The sequence below is a fragment of the Meles meles genome, chromosome 12 (assembly GCF_922984935.1).
Source record: "Meles meles chromosome 12, mMelMel3.1 paternal haplotype, whole genome shotgun sequence".
Taxonomy (NCBI): Eukaryota; Metazoa; Chordata; class Mammalia; order Carnivora; family Mustelidae; genus Meles; species Meles meles.
Window position 1 is genome coordinate 45,945,412 of NC_060077.1, and position 16,271 is coordinate 45,961,682.

General features: G+C 35.0%; 1 protein-coding gene across 3 annotated transcripts in view; it reads right to left on the reverse strand.

Moving 5' to 3' along the window:
- The window catches only part of ROCK1 (Rho associated coiled-coil containing protein kinase 1), a 151,987-nt gene that overhangs the window by 83,758 nt on the left and 51,958 nt on the right, over nucleotides 1-16,271 (reverse strand). For all 3 annotated transcript variants that reach the window (XM_046024946.1, XM_046024944.1, XM_046024943.1), the window contains exons 3-5: nucleotides 4,028-4,128; nucleotides 3,348-3,485; nucleotides 520-695 (exon numbers count right to left, since the gene is read on the reverse strand). In XM_046024946.1, coding sequence (XP_045880902.1) covers nucleotides 520-695; nucleotides 3,348-3,485; nucleotides 4,028-4,128 — 415 coding nt within the window. The remainder of the gene's footprint in view (nucleotides 1-519; nucleotides 696-3,347; nucleotides 3,486-4,027; nucleotides 4,129-16,271) is intronic.

The following is a 16,271-nucleotide window of genomic DNA, read 5'->3' on the forward strand; positions in this document are numbered from 1 at the left end:
TACGTAAATAACCCCAGGACAGGATCTAAATCACTTTCATTTTTGTATCCCTGGCACTTAGCACAGCAACTGCATTGGATTCAAGTGATGTTCGTAAAACAAATGAAACTGTTCTTCTATTAAATAAATATGATCTATTCACTAATTAAAAGCAAGTTATTTGTATATTAAAAATTCTGCATATAAAAACTAATCAAAAGCAAATTAATTTGCATATAAAAATTAAAAGTGTTTAACTGGCACATACCTCAGAAAACCAGCCTATAATTTTTATTTTTCAAAATACCAAATAAAAGTATATAATCAGATTAAGGAAAATTAAAGAATACATTTATATCAACATTAAACTGAAATAATAAAACTCTGAATTTCAAAGTTTTAAATTCTGAAATAGCACTTATCTCACATGGAGAATAGGTGGGTTTTGAGAAGGAAATGTCAACCTAATAAAGTTTAAGTACTTTTCAGCTTCCCCTGCCCTCCAACAAATGAAAAAACTTAAAGGGTTTTTATCTTTACCTATGAATGAAACCCATGGAATGGATTGCATCCAATGCAAGAACTACTTCTGCAGTATAGAATCGTGCCCATTTTTCAGGCACATCATAGTTGCTCATTAGGTTTACAAGATCTCCACCAGGCATGTACTCCATCACCATGTAGAGATAACGATCATCTTGGAATGCATAAAAAAGCTATACAAATACAAGAAAATCATTAAGCAAAACTGTTTCATTTAAAAAAATGACAAAAATACTAATGTTAAAATTTAATTAAAATAGTAAAATTGCAGTAACTAAGGTACTCTTAAAAAAACAAAACACACAAACATAACATCACAAAGTCCCCTGCATATGCAAAGGAACTGTGGTTATTTCTGAGGAGTCAGATGGAAACTTTTTTCTCTATACATTGCTATGCTAATTCAATTTTTTACAGTGAGAATTTTTAAAAATTATAGTAGCTTCAACAAAGAATATACAAGTGACCTAAGCAAAGAGATATTATGATTCTCATATAACGTGTGCTCCTGTGATGTCTACTGTTAAATTTATATCTATACCACAATTCTCAAGAAGTCTGAAAAACTGGACTACAGGCTCAGCTGTCCATTAGCCATGTGGTGGGCAATTTATTTAACCTCCCAAAGTCCCTGTCACTATAATCCCTTCCAGAAAAATGTAAGGGACTATACCTTGTTTGACTTTTATACGGGCTACTTGGTCAGAGTCTGGACCTAGTAGTGGCAGTTTGCAAACGCAAAACGTCTAACCAAGAGAAACATAAATTAATCTGTAAGTGGAGATATACCAGAGATTAATTGCCTTTCAGAGTTGTTAAAAAGATCAGTGAATGTAGAAAGCTCCTGGTACAACAGATGCTCAGTAAGTAATAGTCAATGGGAGGAGAAGCAGTAAAATAAGTAACAGGAAGAGGGCAGCAGGTAGAGTCAAGCAGGAAGAGTGAAATCCATTGACAGGAAATTGGCAAGAATACCAGGTATAAATGTATTTATGTGACCTAGGTCGAAGTTAAAAAAAAAAAAAAAAAGCAAATTCACAAAAGAACATTTTAAGTAAACATGAGATCAGAATCAAACTAAAATAAAACAGAGCCCTAGAGAAAATGATACTTTATTTATACAGACATGTGTCTTAAAATCTTCCTTTCATTTTTTCCAATAGTGTTTAATGGTTTTAGTTACAGACTTAGTTATTTTAAAAAGATATTTTAGGGAAGGATAAGAAACTAAGTGGCATCTCATGGCTAGCCCAGATTAAAGTATACAATTTATCATCTGGGTACCACAATTAAAGAAACAATGTTGATTTGGTGGTAATTTTCTTGACAATGTGTCAAGAAAAACAAAGCTTCAAGTAGTAAGTTGTAAATTTGAAAATTATGCCCTATGTCTTTTCTGTATCACTGGTTCTCAACCAGAGGAAATAATTGTCACCTGACCACCCACCCCATCCCAATGCCACCAGGTAAATGTTCAACTACGTCTAAATACAGTTTTGGTTGTTATGAATGGTAGGCAGGCTGTGGAGAGGAGCTACTGGCATCACCCCCGCAGAAGTCAGGGATGCTGCTGAAAATCTAATAATGCACAGGACAGCCCACAAAACAAAGGACTACCTGGCCCCAAATGTCAGTGATACCAAGCCTGAAAAATCTCTGCTCCACACAGCTGATAAAAACAGAGCAGATGGGCTCTTGGGTGGCTCAGTCCTTAAGTGTCTGCCTTCAGCTTGGGTCATGGTCCCAGAGTCCTGGGATCAAGCCCCGAATGGGGCTCCCTGCTCAACAGGAACCCTGCTTCTCCCTCTCCCACTCCCCCTGCTTGTGTTCCCTCTCTCGCTGTGTCTCTGTCAAATAAATAAAATTTTAAAACAAAACAAAACAAAAAAACCAGAGCAGACATTCCAAGTATAAAAAGTCATACATAACTCTTAAACATTTTCCATATCCTTTTTATTCCAATTACTGTGTTTATTTAGGACACTGTTCATTATATCCTGTAAATTAGTAAGTCATAAAATTCATGTAAAGAATTTAGAAATGATCTAGTCCATCCAACAGCTGTTTTTTTTTTTTTAACCAGAAGATTTACTTCCCCCATATGCATTCTTACATAACCCCAATACATAAGACATAAAATATGAAGCTGCTCTAGTTGAGGCAGAAAAGGAAAACCCAGAATTATAACCTCCTCAAATTCCTGCTTGTCCCAATGATTTCACCTGAGGTATTCTCCACAGGTGAAAATAACCAATCTAAGCCAACTTCCACATTTTTGAGCAAGGAAGCTGAGGCCCAGAGATGTTTTTGACAGTTAAGACCAGACTTAAAACTACTGACTTCTACTGTATTTTTCTTCCCACTGAAAAACCTACAACCAACACATTATTTGAAGGATTACTTTAATTCCCCTCTTCCTTCATTTTCCCATTCCTTCCTCTCCACAAATGAGACAAATAGATGTAGATGGTTAAATAAACAGAATATAAGAGGATGTCATATTTGGAGGAAAAACTTAAATTTTGACATTAAATAAAAATATCAGAAGATGATAATATATGACTTTCTTCAATCAAAGCAGACTATTTAAATTTTCTAATATTTAAAGTCTACAGGCACATTAATTATTTTGCTTTGGCTTACTTTCTTCCTAGAGACAATTCAATAAAATTAAATTTTATGACTTAAAAAGAGTAACAGTATGTTAGACAATTCTGTAATTGCCAAATAAACTCTCTATTACGTTCTAGAAAACAAACTAAGCTTCTCCAATATATTTAGTTACAAACTATTACAGCAATAATTAAACAGTAGCAAAATCATACCTGGACGACCCAAGGGCTGTTAGCAAAAGCCATGATGTCCCTTTCTTCCCAGAAAAAAGCAGAATCGGATCTCTTAATCATTTCAAATTTACTGAGAAGCTTCATAGCATATACCTTCCTGGTGGATTTATGCCTAACCTTTAAAATTGCAAACAGAAAATAATGAACCTTTTGCCCAGTGTTTACCAGAACAATTTACCAAATGATTTTAACACCTTGTTAAATAATATAACATTACTGTTCTAGTTACTTTTTAAAAAAATCTCTTCTGCTGAATTATCCCAATTAGATGTCAAAGCTTCAATTACCAGAAAGCAAGTAATGTTAGAAAAAAGTCTTTATTCCCTATATAATAGCACACTCCCCTTTCTCCACCCTGTTACGCATGCTGCTTTCTATTTATAAGGCTTAGGATTCAATAACATTTTAGAAGTCTAATATTACAAGTAAAGATTTTTCTTCTGACACGTGAAACCTCTTCTCTACCCATGGATGCTTGAGGAAAGTATTTCATACTACTGCTAAATTTGACTCTAGGCTTTCACATCCTTTGGCAAGACTGCCAAATTTAAAGCAATTTAAAGCAATAATTTTATAAAAACAATATCATCCCAAATTATGTTAGACACACAAATGGATTTTTAATTTTATTGTTTTATAATTTCATTATAATAACCTACCAATTGTACTTCTCCAAATGCACCTCTACCAATCACCTTCACTACTTCATAGTCTTCAGCTTTCATTCGTAAATCTCTAATTTTATTTATTGTGTCTTTATCTGTATGAAAAGAAAAGTGTGACTTTAAATCATTGAAGCATTACAACAGTTTATTTTACATTCAAGTTCTTGAAAAACAAAAAATACTGATTAAGAATTACTTTATAATGAACAGTCATAAAAGAAATGTTCAATGTATTAAGCATGAGCACTGGATGTGGTATATAAACAATGAATGCTGGAACACTGAAAAGAAATAAAATAAAATGGAAAAAAGAATTGTTCTAGATAAATTCTGGGATGACTTCACTCTGGCTAAAAATATTTTAATTAAAATCTAACTTAATAAATATTTCAGAAAATAAATACACTACTAACACACATGGAGGACAGTTAAATAAAGAGCAAAGCTGCACTGAAGGATCATGGGTATATATTTTAGATTAGTGAAATAAAATTTTCTTTTTATCAAGTCAGTTTTGATAATCTCTTCAAGAAAATATACATAATCGAAGCTATCCAATGTTGAAAAAAATACTTGCATCAATATGTTTCTCTATTTGAACCTAGATTTTAACTTAAAACACACAGTGCAAATCACTGCAATTATTTATACAAACCTGTCACGCTACAAACTACAATAATTTACAAATCCCCACTGGAAAGATATTTTAATTCCTAATTTGGTCATAGATTAAAATAGGGCTATTTTAATCCACATGGGTCAACACTGGCACAAGATTACATGGAAAAGCTTCGCATTTCAGAATGTACAAAATACAGAACAGCTATTAAACTTAAGTTCTAGTTGTTAATAAAAACTCTATATTATATTCGTGTCTTTCCTTTTAAAAGCACATTTAAACTCAAGTGTTTGTATGCCTTATCACCAATAAACACATGTAAAGGAAAATAAATTTTTACACAAGGGTAACATAAGTACACTTTAGGTTACTTATCAACTGCAAGATGAATCAGAAAGATACAGAAATAATCAATATACTGCACAATTATTTGTGTCTACCATATAGGCTCTACAGAATCACTGTAGATTATATATAAAGATAACTTTAAAACATAGTTCCTCCTCTTAAGGAGTTTAAACTCTAGCAAATGGAACAGAAACAAACAATGAAAAAGAAAGTATTAAAAAAAAAAAAACTCTAAGGAGGATAATCACAGAGTTTGTAGAAAACTAAGACACTTAACCCAAACCTGCCTGGGAAGGAGGTGGCTAGAAAAGGCTTTCTGAAAATGGTAACACCCAAAACAAATCTAAAATAAAGCACAGCAGTTAGCCAGGTGGGGAGAAGAAAACAGAATACTACAGGCAGATAAGCAATACAAGCAAAGGCACAGAGGAACCACATACAAGAAGCTCTGTGCTGCGGAAGTATCAAGTTTGTGATGTGTTCCAAGGAGACGCTGGAGAGCCCCAAACTGGTTAAGAAGCTTAAACTTTACCTGTAGGCCAGTAGTTACAGAACCAGTATTTAATCAGAAAAAAATCTTTTCTCACAAAATTTAAAGCAATTCAATTTTATAGAAAAGAAGGTGCTCTGCTTCAGGAAGGTAGTGGTGCGGTGGTCAGGATATCAGAGAGGGTCTGGAGTTTCATCTACTTTATACTGTTCCATAAAGCAACCCCTGAGAGTCCTGTGGGATCTGCTGGGAACTGAGAAGCACCATGAAGAGAAATAAGGCAGAAAAACAACAGTCAAATTTACATTTCAGCTAAACCACTCTGGGAAATATTTAAAAAGATGAACTCAATAAGGACAAGATCGGGGGTGGGGAGAATTTTAGGAGTACTGTAAATTTTCAGATGAGAGTTTATGAAGTCCTGAACCAGGATGTGTTACATAATAGCCTGTGAGGTTGAGAAAGGATCCCTAGCTCTGGTTATGTGAGGTTTAGAGCCATAAATAGGCTGAAAAGTCTGTCTGAGCTCAGAAAATATATCTGCTGCAAATTTATGTGGGAATGATGATCTTGCTTCCTGTTTTAATTTCTAACAGCATATGAAGTGTATAAAGCAGCTTGATACATGATTCAAACAACACTAGTTGTCAGAATGACTTTATTACATTTAAGTATGGCATCAACGTGTTGTTTTGCCTTTTAATTTTAGGTTGTATTCATTAAGAAACATTAACAAGAAATAACTTCCAAAGTCTATTAGTATTTAATGAAAACTCAGTTAACAATTGGGAGTGGCTCTAAAAACCTTCAACTTAGTCTTTATCTTAGCTCATGCTGCCATACAAAATACCACAGACTGAGTGGTTTAAACAATATTCATTCATTTTTTCACAGTTCTAGAGCCTGAAGTCCAAGCGCAGGGGACCAGCATGTTTGATTTTGTTATGCCTCTTTTCTTCGCTTCTTGGTAGCTGCCATCTCTGCGTGTTCACTTGACCTCTTCTAGTGTGGGACAAGGTAAGGATACAGATCCTATCTTATCAGACACCCTTATGACCTCATTTAACCTTAACTGCCTCCTCATTGACCCTATCTTCAAATACAGTCATTAGGGTGTTAAGGCTTCAACATATGAATGGTAGGTGCAGGGGACAATACACAATTCAGTCCATAACGGTCCTTAAAAAAAAAAGAACACACACACACACACACACACAATTAAACAGCACCACCACTAAGACATCGACTCAGTTTATACTAAGATAAACTGGATGTTTAGATACAATTTCTGACAAAAATTTACAGAACTGATGATGTAAGATCATAAGAGTAAATGTGTGTACCACCCACATTGTGGTTCAATAACACATGATAGATTCAAATATTTTCCACAAAGTACCTGCTGATATACAATACAAAATAACTGTAGGCTTTAAAGGCCTTGTGTTTTCATAAGTTTTGTCAGTTTGTCCAACTAAGCCTTTCTCTGTACCATACATAATTTTAACTACCATCACTTGTAACACACCTCAGCAGACGACTCTTTAAGCTGCACTTAGTATTTTCTCAACTTCTTTAAAAATATTCTTGCTTGTACTTGTTCCATGAAGACTACATAGGATAATTCTTTAGTTCCTTCAAACTTAGCACTGACTCCTCAAATAAACAAGAATCAAGGAAAATCACTCAAAGTTGTTTATCTTATTTTTTTAATTGACTATTGATGTTGCTCTTGATGACCTCAGTTCTTTGAGCAATGGTTCTTGCCAAAAAGCTAACAGTCTTAAGGAAATTTTTCTCTCTACACTTTTTTTTTTTTTTTTTTTTTTTGCTGCTGCAAACACTCACCATTAGTGAATGGCTTTCCCTGTTTGGCTAATAAGCCACTCATAAACTAATGTAAGGTCACAGCCCCATTCCTTTTTATTTTTATGAAGAAAATTCTCTGATGAGATATTTCATTTCAACTTTTCCATTTTTTCTGACTGCTGCTTCCTGTGAGTTGGGAATATTATAAGGACTCATTCTGGTAACATCAATATATATTTTTCTAGCACAGGTACAGTGTCACTGCAAAATAAACACAATGCTTTGCCTTTTAACTTCACAAAAACAATCCATAGTCCACTGTGCCTCAAATGACAACACTCAAAGTTCAGTTTTCTTTTGTTTTTGACACAAGGGGTATGCACTGGCAATAAAAAATAAAATGCTGGGGCGGGGGGTGGGGGTGGGAGGTTGAGGAACCAGGTGGTGGGTAATAGGGAGGGCACATACTGCATGGAGCACTGGGTGTGATGCCAAAACAATGAACACTGTTATGCTGTAAATAAACAAATTTTAAAAAATAATAAAATGCTGTGGTATGGTGATAATACATGAAACACCATTCCATTTAACTGTACCACTGTGAAGCAGTGTGAAGCAGTAACAATGAATACACTGCTGAGTAGCAGTGTGAACCAGTAACAATGTCTCGTATGATTTCTGTCACAACTACTCAATTCAGCCACTGGAGCACAAAACCAGTCACAGACAATACATAAGAATGAATGTGGCAATGTCCCAATAAAACTTTATTTAGGGATACTGAAATTTGAATTTCATATAACTTTCACATGTCATGACATGTATTTCTTCTTTTGACCCTTCATCAATCATTTAAAAAATACAAAAAATGTTCTTTGTTCATAAGACATACAAAAACAGGCGGTGGGCCAGATTTAGCCTTTGGGCTATAGTCCGTCAACCCCTGCTCTAATTGAAACCCAGCTCCCCACAAAGGATACTGATTCCCTTGCAGCTCTCAAGTGGTGACCTTTACATTTACTTGCATGCCTTATCCCATTGGCCCTGAAAGTGGGATAGTTGAACTCCACTACTATCTCTATACCCTCATCTGCCAGCTTTGATTTTCATGTTATTAGGTTATATTTCTCACTACCTCTCATTATTGCTGTAACCTACTGACTCTCAGGTCATCACATTTCATTGTCAGACAATTTTAGTTCCTCGTTTACCGACCTCTCCAGGATTCACCTGTTTTTATTATATTTTATTAAATTCTTAGAGTTTTTATTATATCCATGGACGACACTTCTAATAACCTGGTCTCTCAAAACCTTTAACTTCTCTTCTTGTACATTATGATCTCATACTGTACCTTATCTTAGCCACTCATTTCCATGGTCACATACCAGATCTTGCATTATCAATAATTACAATCTTCCCATAATTTCAATTTCAAATCATACACCCTGAGTACTCCTTAGCAGCTTTCCTGTTCACTCCTTCTAATAACTCAACTCCCAATCCCCAACCCCACCAAGACCTCCAATCCACTCATCCTATCCCATCTTACTACACCTCACTGCACTGACTACTTCTCTTTCTTATCTCTCCAGATTAAATTACACAATCATTACAATCACTCTCTTGCATACACCTTGGCTCTCTACTGCTTCATTATACTTAGTTTGGCAAAATCATGATTCTAGTTAAATCCAAGTCTTCAACTAATTCTGTCAGTACCTATGCAGTTAAGTAAGTCTGAAAAAATACATGAAATCATGTAGACTGATCCACTTTAAATTCCCAATCACAAATCTAAAGCTGGCTCCTAATTCTGCTTGGCATCATATTTCACTGGTCTGAGTGAATAGCAGTCTCCACTCTGCTAGAAACCATATTTTACATTTTCTTCCCTCTTCTCAAACCTTGCATGGCACTCCCACTGATCCTCATTCATAGCTAAGATGTTTTTGGCTACCACCCTGAATCAAATAAAACAATCAGAAGAAAACTGCCACAGATTTACCACCACACACACATATATATATTTAACCGCCAGCATGTGCAGGTATATATTTGGTCACCCTTTATTATAGGAGAATACTGCTATTTTTATACCAATATTTCCATCAGTGATATTACATCCTTTTTCACTAGTTTAAGGTCATGGCTCCAGCAATACTATCCTCTTTCTCTTCTATCATTAAGTTTACCCTTTTCTAAACAGAACCTACCATGCTTATTTTCATTCTCACCTTAAATCTCCTCACCCCACTTCTCTCACAAGCTTCTTCTGCTCCATTACTTAACTTCACTAGAGCAAAAGCCCTTAAATGTTGTCTATCCTCTCAGTTTCTAAATCTTTCTTCATATTTGCTTTTTAAATCCAGTTAGGAGGGATCTGGCCACTACCTTTCTATCAAAGCTGCTTGTCAAAGTCACAAATTACCACCTTGTTGCTAAATCCAATGACAAATTCTTAGTTCTCATCTTGACATATCAGCAGCTTTTGACAGTCTGTCTCTGCTGGTATACTTTCTTTACTTGACTTCCACATTCTTCCAACCATGCTAAGGGTATTTTTTCAACCTCATTAGCACTTCTCAGTTGCCTTTGCTGGCTCCTCCCCCTCTCCCAGAATTAACACTAAGCATCTCAAGTCTTAATCCTTCACAGTGTTTTCTTCTCTGTTTACCTTTATTCCTTTGGTGGCCTTTAAAAGCTGTCCACATATCAAACAATTTTATGGCTAGTCCAGATCTCTCTCTTAAGCTTTGGGTTTATATATTCATTTGCTTATAAAATATATCTACTTGGGTAACAGACCTCTCAAATTTAATGTGTATGAAACTGAAGAGATGGTTTCACCCAAAACCTCTACCTATATTTCTTTTTTTTTTTTTAAAGATAATATTTATTTATTTGACAGAGATCTCAAGTAGGTGGAGAGGCAGGCAGAGAGAGAGAGGGAGAGAGGAGGAAGCAGGCTCCCCACTGAACAGAGAGCCCGATGCAGGGCTTGATCCCAGGACCCTGAGATCATGACCTGACCCAAAGGCAGAGGTTTAACCCACTGAGCGCCCATCCAGGCGCCCCCTATATTTCTGTTAACAGTTCAATTTTGCTGAAATTTAGGAAGCATTCTTGACTCCTTTTTTTTCCCTTACACACCACATCCTATCATTCAGGAAAACATGTTAGCTCTACCTTTGAAATATTATCTCCAATCTGATAACTTTCCACTCTCAACACTGCTAACATGCTGGACCAAGCCACTATCACCTCTTCCTAGAATTACTACAATCGCTTCTTAACTGATTTCATTGTGTCTATCCTTTACTCTCCATACTTCATACTTTATTCTTAACCCTAGGTGATAATCTTAAAAACACAAGTCAGAGCATGTCACTCCTCTGCACAAAACTCTCTAATGCCTTGCCATCTCAGCCAGAGCAAAAGGCAAAGACCTTACAATGGCCAACAAGACTCTACATGACCTAGCCTATTTCCTTACTTCTCTGACATCATCCTACTATTCTTACTCAATCCTCCCCAGCCGCAATGGCTTCTCCCGCTGCCTCTCGAAAATGCCAGATACATTCCTCCCAAAGCCTTCACACTGGCTGTCCCTCTGTACGCTAGTCCCTTCCCTCAAACATCTGCTTGGCTAATTCTCTCAAGTACTTAACAATGTTCTCAAATGTCATGTTTTAGTGAGTCCCAAGCTAGTCACTTATTTAAAACTGTCAAATTCTATAGTGTTCTTTGTTCTTCCCATAATAAGTAACAACTTCTTTGTTATTTACAGAATTTGTCTCATGCAAAATTATAAATTTGGCAAGCCCTCATTAATTCCAAGACCAATAAATAGGATTATGCAACCATTAGACCCTTTTACCAATTTCTGATTGTCTACTTTGTTGAGCTAGGTGATGTTGGCTGAAAGCTAAGATTCAGAGATGTGAGATACTACTCCACAGCACAGTAAGCAAAGCATTAAATGGGTAAATTGAGTCACAAATAGACAACGTAAATCTTGAGAGACCACTAACTAGCTAATCAGTCTCTAAATAATCCTCAGTTAGCAAAAGAGGCAGAAAAATTGAGAATTTATAGTTTTAGGGTTACCAGCAATTCAAAATGATTTCAATCAGACTCTTCAATCTCACTTTCTAGAAATCAAATGGATGATTTTTCTTAAGAATCTCTAAAAAAAGGTCACAATTCATAACCAATAAATTCTACTTCTAGAAATTTATCCTAAGGAAGTTAGATATAATGTGGAACCAAGATTTTTTACAATAAAATGTTTTTTAAAATGTAAAGATTAAATAATTTTATGTACATATAATGTAGTATTAGGCAACATTTAAAACTTAAAAAATAAAACAAGACGGAATCAGAAAGGGAGACAAACTGTAAGAGATTCTTAATCTTAGGAAACAAACTGAGGGTTACTGGAAGAGAGAGGGGTGGGGGGATGGGGTAACTGGGTGATGGACATTAAGGAGGGCACATGATGTAATGAGCCCTGGGTATTATATAAGACTGATGAATCACTGACCTCTACCTCTGAAACCAATAATACATTATATGTTAATTGAATTTAAATAAAAAAGAATAATCACATTGAAGGATACTCAACATATAATGTCGAGGAAATAAAGAGAATAAACTGCACAAATATATAAACAAATATATACTGGTACGTGTGAACAGAAAAAGACCAGAAGAAAATATAGCAAAATATTTGCAATCACTTCTGAGTGCAGTGGGATTTCAGATTATTTTATTCCTCACATTTTCTATATATTTCAAATTTTCTATAATGACTATTGCTTTCTAATGAGAAAAGACATATCCACCTAGTCTAAGATCTGAGAATATAAAGTGCACCATAATTTTATGTACCACTACAGACTGTGAGACACATCCTAATTATTAAGTAAGGTTTTTTTTTTTTAAAAAGATTTTATTTATTTGACAGATTGAGATCACAAGTAGGCAGAGAGACAAGCAGAGAGAGAGAGAGAGAGAGAGGAGGAAGCAGGCTCCCCGCTGAGCAGAGAGCCCAATGCGGGACTCGATCCCAGGACCCTGAGATCACGACCTGAGCTGAAGGCAGAGGCTTAATCCACTCAGCCACCCAGGTGCCCCCTTAAGTAAGCTTTTTTAAATGTCAGGATGAAATACAGTAATAAAAGCTATGAATAAACTGACAAAAATACTGCTATTCTTTGCCTAAAGAAACCTAGTGTACCTTGTGTACTTTTAGAGTAGTTAAAGCATCCCTAAAAAGCACTAAAATTACATAAAACTTAAGTAGAAAATCTACAATGTAATATTCAATTCCATAAAAATCTGACTGTTTTAATGCAAAAATTATTTTATGCCCAAATCTTCAAATAAAATTCAAACTCCAGGAAGATGTGCCATGTTTTACCAGTGTATACACACACAGACACACACATACACACAGTGATCCGGTTTGAGACACTGATTGGGGAGGGGGAGGAATACAAATTCTTATAGCATAAAATGGGCTTTTAGACCTTGTTACTATCTGGTTCTCCAGTCTTTTATTTCTAGATATTCTCCCCAACATGCTACCAATTCCCAGTTATTTGCAATTGCTCACCTTACCATACTGCTTCATATCTCCATACCTTAGCAGATATTGATCATCAGTCTAAAATGACTTGCCCCACATTATTTGACCAACTTACTATCAAACAAGATCTAATCCTCTATCTCCTCTTCAGCCATTGTTGATCTCCTCAAGTAGACAGGCTAACTCCCTCTCCTCTGAAATACCCCAATGTCTCTATTATTTCATCTATCAGTCTGGACTGAAATTGTTTATACAGCTATGTTTCTTCTATTATATAGTACATTCCCATTTCCTTAAGGATAGAGACCACACTTCATTCATGGATATGTCCTTGATGTACATACATGCTCAATGCTACTTACTGAAACATTAAATACATTTAATGATATTATTTATAAATGGAGACAAATCAACTACATGCAGCTCTTACCTATTCAGGAACAACAGAAAAGCTAGTCACTTTTATTTACTCCAAAACAATAAAAGTATATATCTAAAAACCAATCTTGGATTTTTCAAAACGCTAAACATAGAATTACCATATGACTCAGCAATTCCACTTCTGTTTACCCAAGAGAAATGAAAACATATGTCCACAGAAAATCTTACACACAAACATTCACAGCAGCAGTATGCATGACAGCCAGAACGTAGAAAAAATACAAATGCTCACCAAGAGATGAACAAAATGTGGTAAGTATATCTACACAATGGAATATTATTTGGCAATTAAAAAGAATATATGCCACAACATAGATAAATCTTGAATAATATACCATACTAAGTTCAAAAAGTCAATCACAAAAGACCACATACATAATTTCATCTATAGGTAATGTTCATTATGTATGGCAAATCTATACTGACATAAAATAGATTAATTATTGGCTAGGACTTGGGGAGCTTAGGGATAAAATGGGAGTGACTGCTAAGGCAAATGGGGTTTCTTTATGAGGTGATGAAATGTTCTAAGAGTGACTGGTAATGGCTGCACAACTCTAAAAATATACACAAAAAAAAAACAATGAATTGTATACTTTAAATGGGTGAATTTTATATTAAAATTGTATCTTAACAAAGCTATTTAACAAATCAGTCTTGGGTTTGGCAATGATCTTTCCATTAACACCAAAGGCATAATCCGTAACAGAAATAACTGATAAATTAGGCTATCAAAATAAAAAAATTCTGCTGTGTGAAAGACAGTATATACAACCTTTTGGGTCTGGAGGTGGAGCTTATTGATCCCCCTGCCCTTAAGCACAGTGATCAGATTCCAAACAATACGGTATGGAAAGGGAAAATAATAACTTTCTAGGAGAGAAGACTGGCAGACTACTATTTTAAACCAAGTGATAAAAGTTAACATTACCACTGATAAATCATGATATCACAAACCTATAAACCCAGTCTAACATCAGATATAAACTGAGGGACATTCTACAAAATACCTGATCAGTAATCTTCAAAACTGTCACGGTAATAAAAAAAAAATATGCAAAGACTGAGAAACTATCAGAGACTAGATGAGAAGGAGAAATGGCAGCTGAATACAAGGCAGTATTCTACATTGGATTCTGGAACCAAAACCAAAAAAGATTAATGGAAAAACTAAAGTATGTAATTAGTTATCAGTAATATGCCAATTTTAATTTGTTAGTTCTGTCAATGTGCTATGTTATATAAAATGTTAACATTCAGCAAAACTGTGTATAGGGCATACAGGAATCTTTATGCTTGCAACTTTCCTATAAGTTTATACTATGATTTCTCTTAAAAATAAATAAAAGGGTGCCTGGGTGGCTCAGTTGGTTAAGCGACTGCCTTCAGCGTAGGTCATGATCCTGGAGTCCTGGGATCCAGTCCCAGATCCTGGCTTCCCCCTCCCCCTCTGCCTGCCTCTCTGCCTACTTGTGATCTCTTTCTTTCTGTCAAATAAAGAAAGAAAGAAAGAGAGAAAGAGAGAAAGACGGGGCGCCTGGGTGGCTCAATGGGTTAAAGCCTCTGCCTTTGGCTCAGGTCACGATCCTGGGGTCCTAGGATCGAGCCCCGCTTCAGGCTCTCTGCTCAGCGGGGAGCCTGCTTCCTCCTCTCTCTCTCTGCCTGCCTCTCTGCCTACTTGTGATCTCTGTCTGTCAAATACATAAATAAACAAATCTTTTTAAAATAAATAGATAAAATAAATATAAAAAAATCTAATTTGGTAGTAATAACTTCAAACAAGCTTTTGTAATATCCTAGGTCATACTACATAATTTATTCAATTTTATGCTTCATTTTAAAATCCCAACTTTTATACTACCTTTTGGTATAAACTGCAATTGGCACTATATATCAAATGTAAATTGGGTACAACTTTTGACTCAGCAATTCCTGGATTCACTCCAAAGAAAGAAGCAGCAAGTATACACCAAACTGCATGCACAAGAATGTTCATCACAGCGTTATTTATACTAGTGGAAAACTGGAAGGAATTTAAGTGTCCACCATTACAGGAAGTTTTTTAAATTAAGGTACACTAAATGGAATATATTCATTTTTTAAACTATATTATCTACAATTACTCACATAAAAAGATATTTTGCAACTCACTTTTCACAGAACACACTGTGGAGAGCTAACAAATTTCTCCTACTGGTTCATATTTGTGTTCTGACTTTTTGATCTAATCATTTATATTTGCTATGATGAACATTCCTGTGTATGTGTAGAGCTGTTTTGCAGGATACATTTCTTTAAGTAAATATAAGATTAGGTTAAGATCATGAACACTTTTAGTTTTAAAATACACTGCCCAACTGCCCTTCAAATTACTGCACCAATTTTCATTTCTCACTCACTCATTCAGATGGGGGGTGTCTTTTTCTTATTTTAACCCATATTTGTTGAAATAGTAATATATTTGTTCAACTGTTAACTGTTCAATGGCCATTTATAACTTTTCTCCTTTATACTACATATTCAGCTACTTTGTCCATTTTAAAAAATTGTTTCTCTTATTGATTCTTCTTATACTGGTAATATACTGTAATTTTTTTCAATTTGTCTACGTTCTTCATATATCTGTCTTTCCTTATATATAGTTTTGGAAAGGCAAAAATCTGTCAATGCTTCCTTTATAGTTATATGCTAGTCGTAGAACCCTTCTTTTAAAAACATATACTGCCTACTTGAAGACTATATAATTTCATTTAGTACCTTGTATCTTTACATTTCTAATATGTAAGGCAGTAGAGACTGAAATTAATTTTCTCTTCATATGGATATCCAATACAAATTATTGAATAATCTACCTTTTCCCCAATAACATGTCAAGCTTATATCAAATTTTCATATAATAAAAAAGTATGTCTTCACCCTCTATGATAATCTATTGATC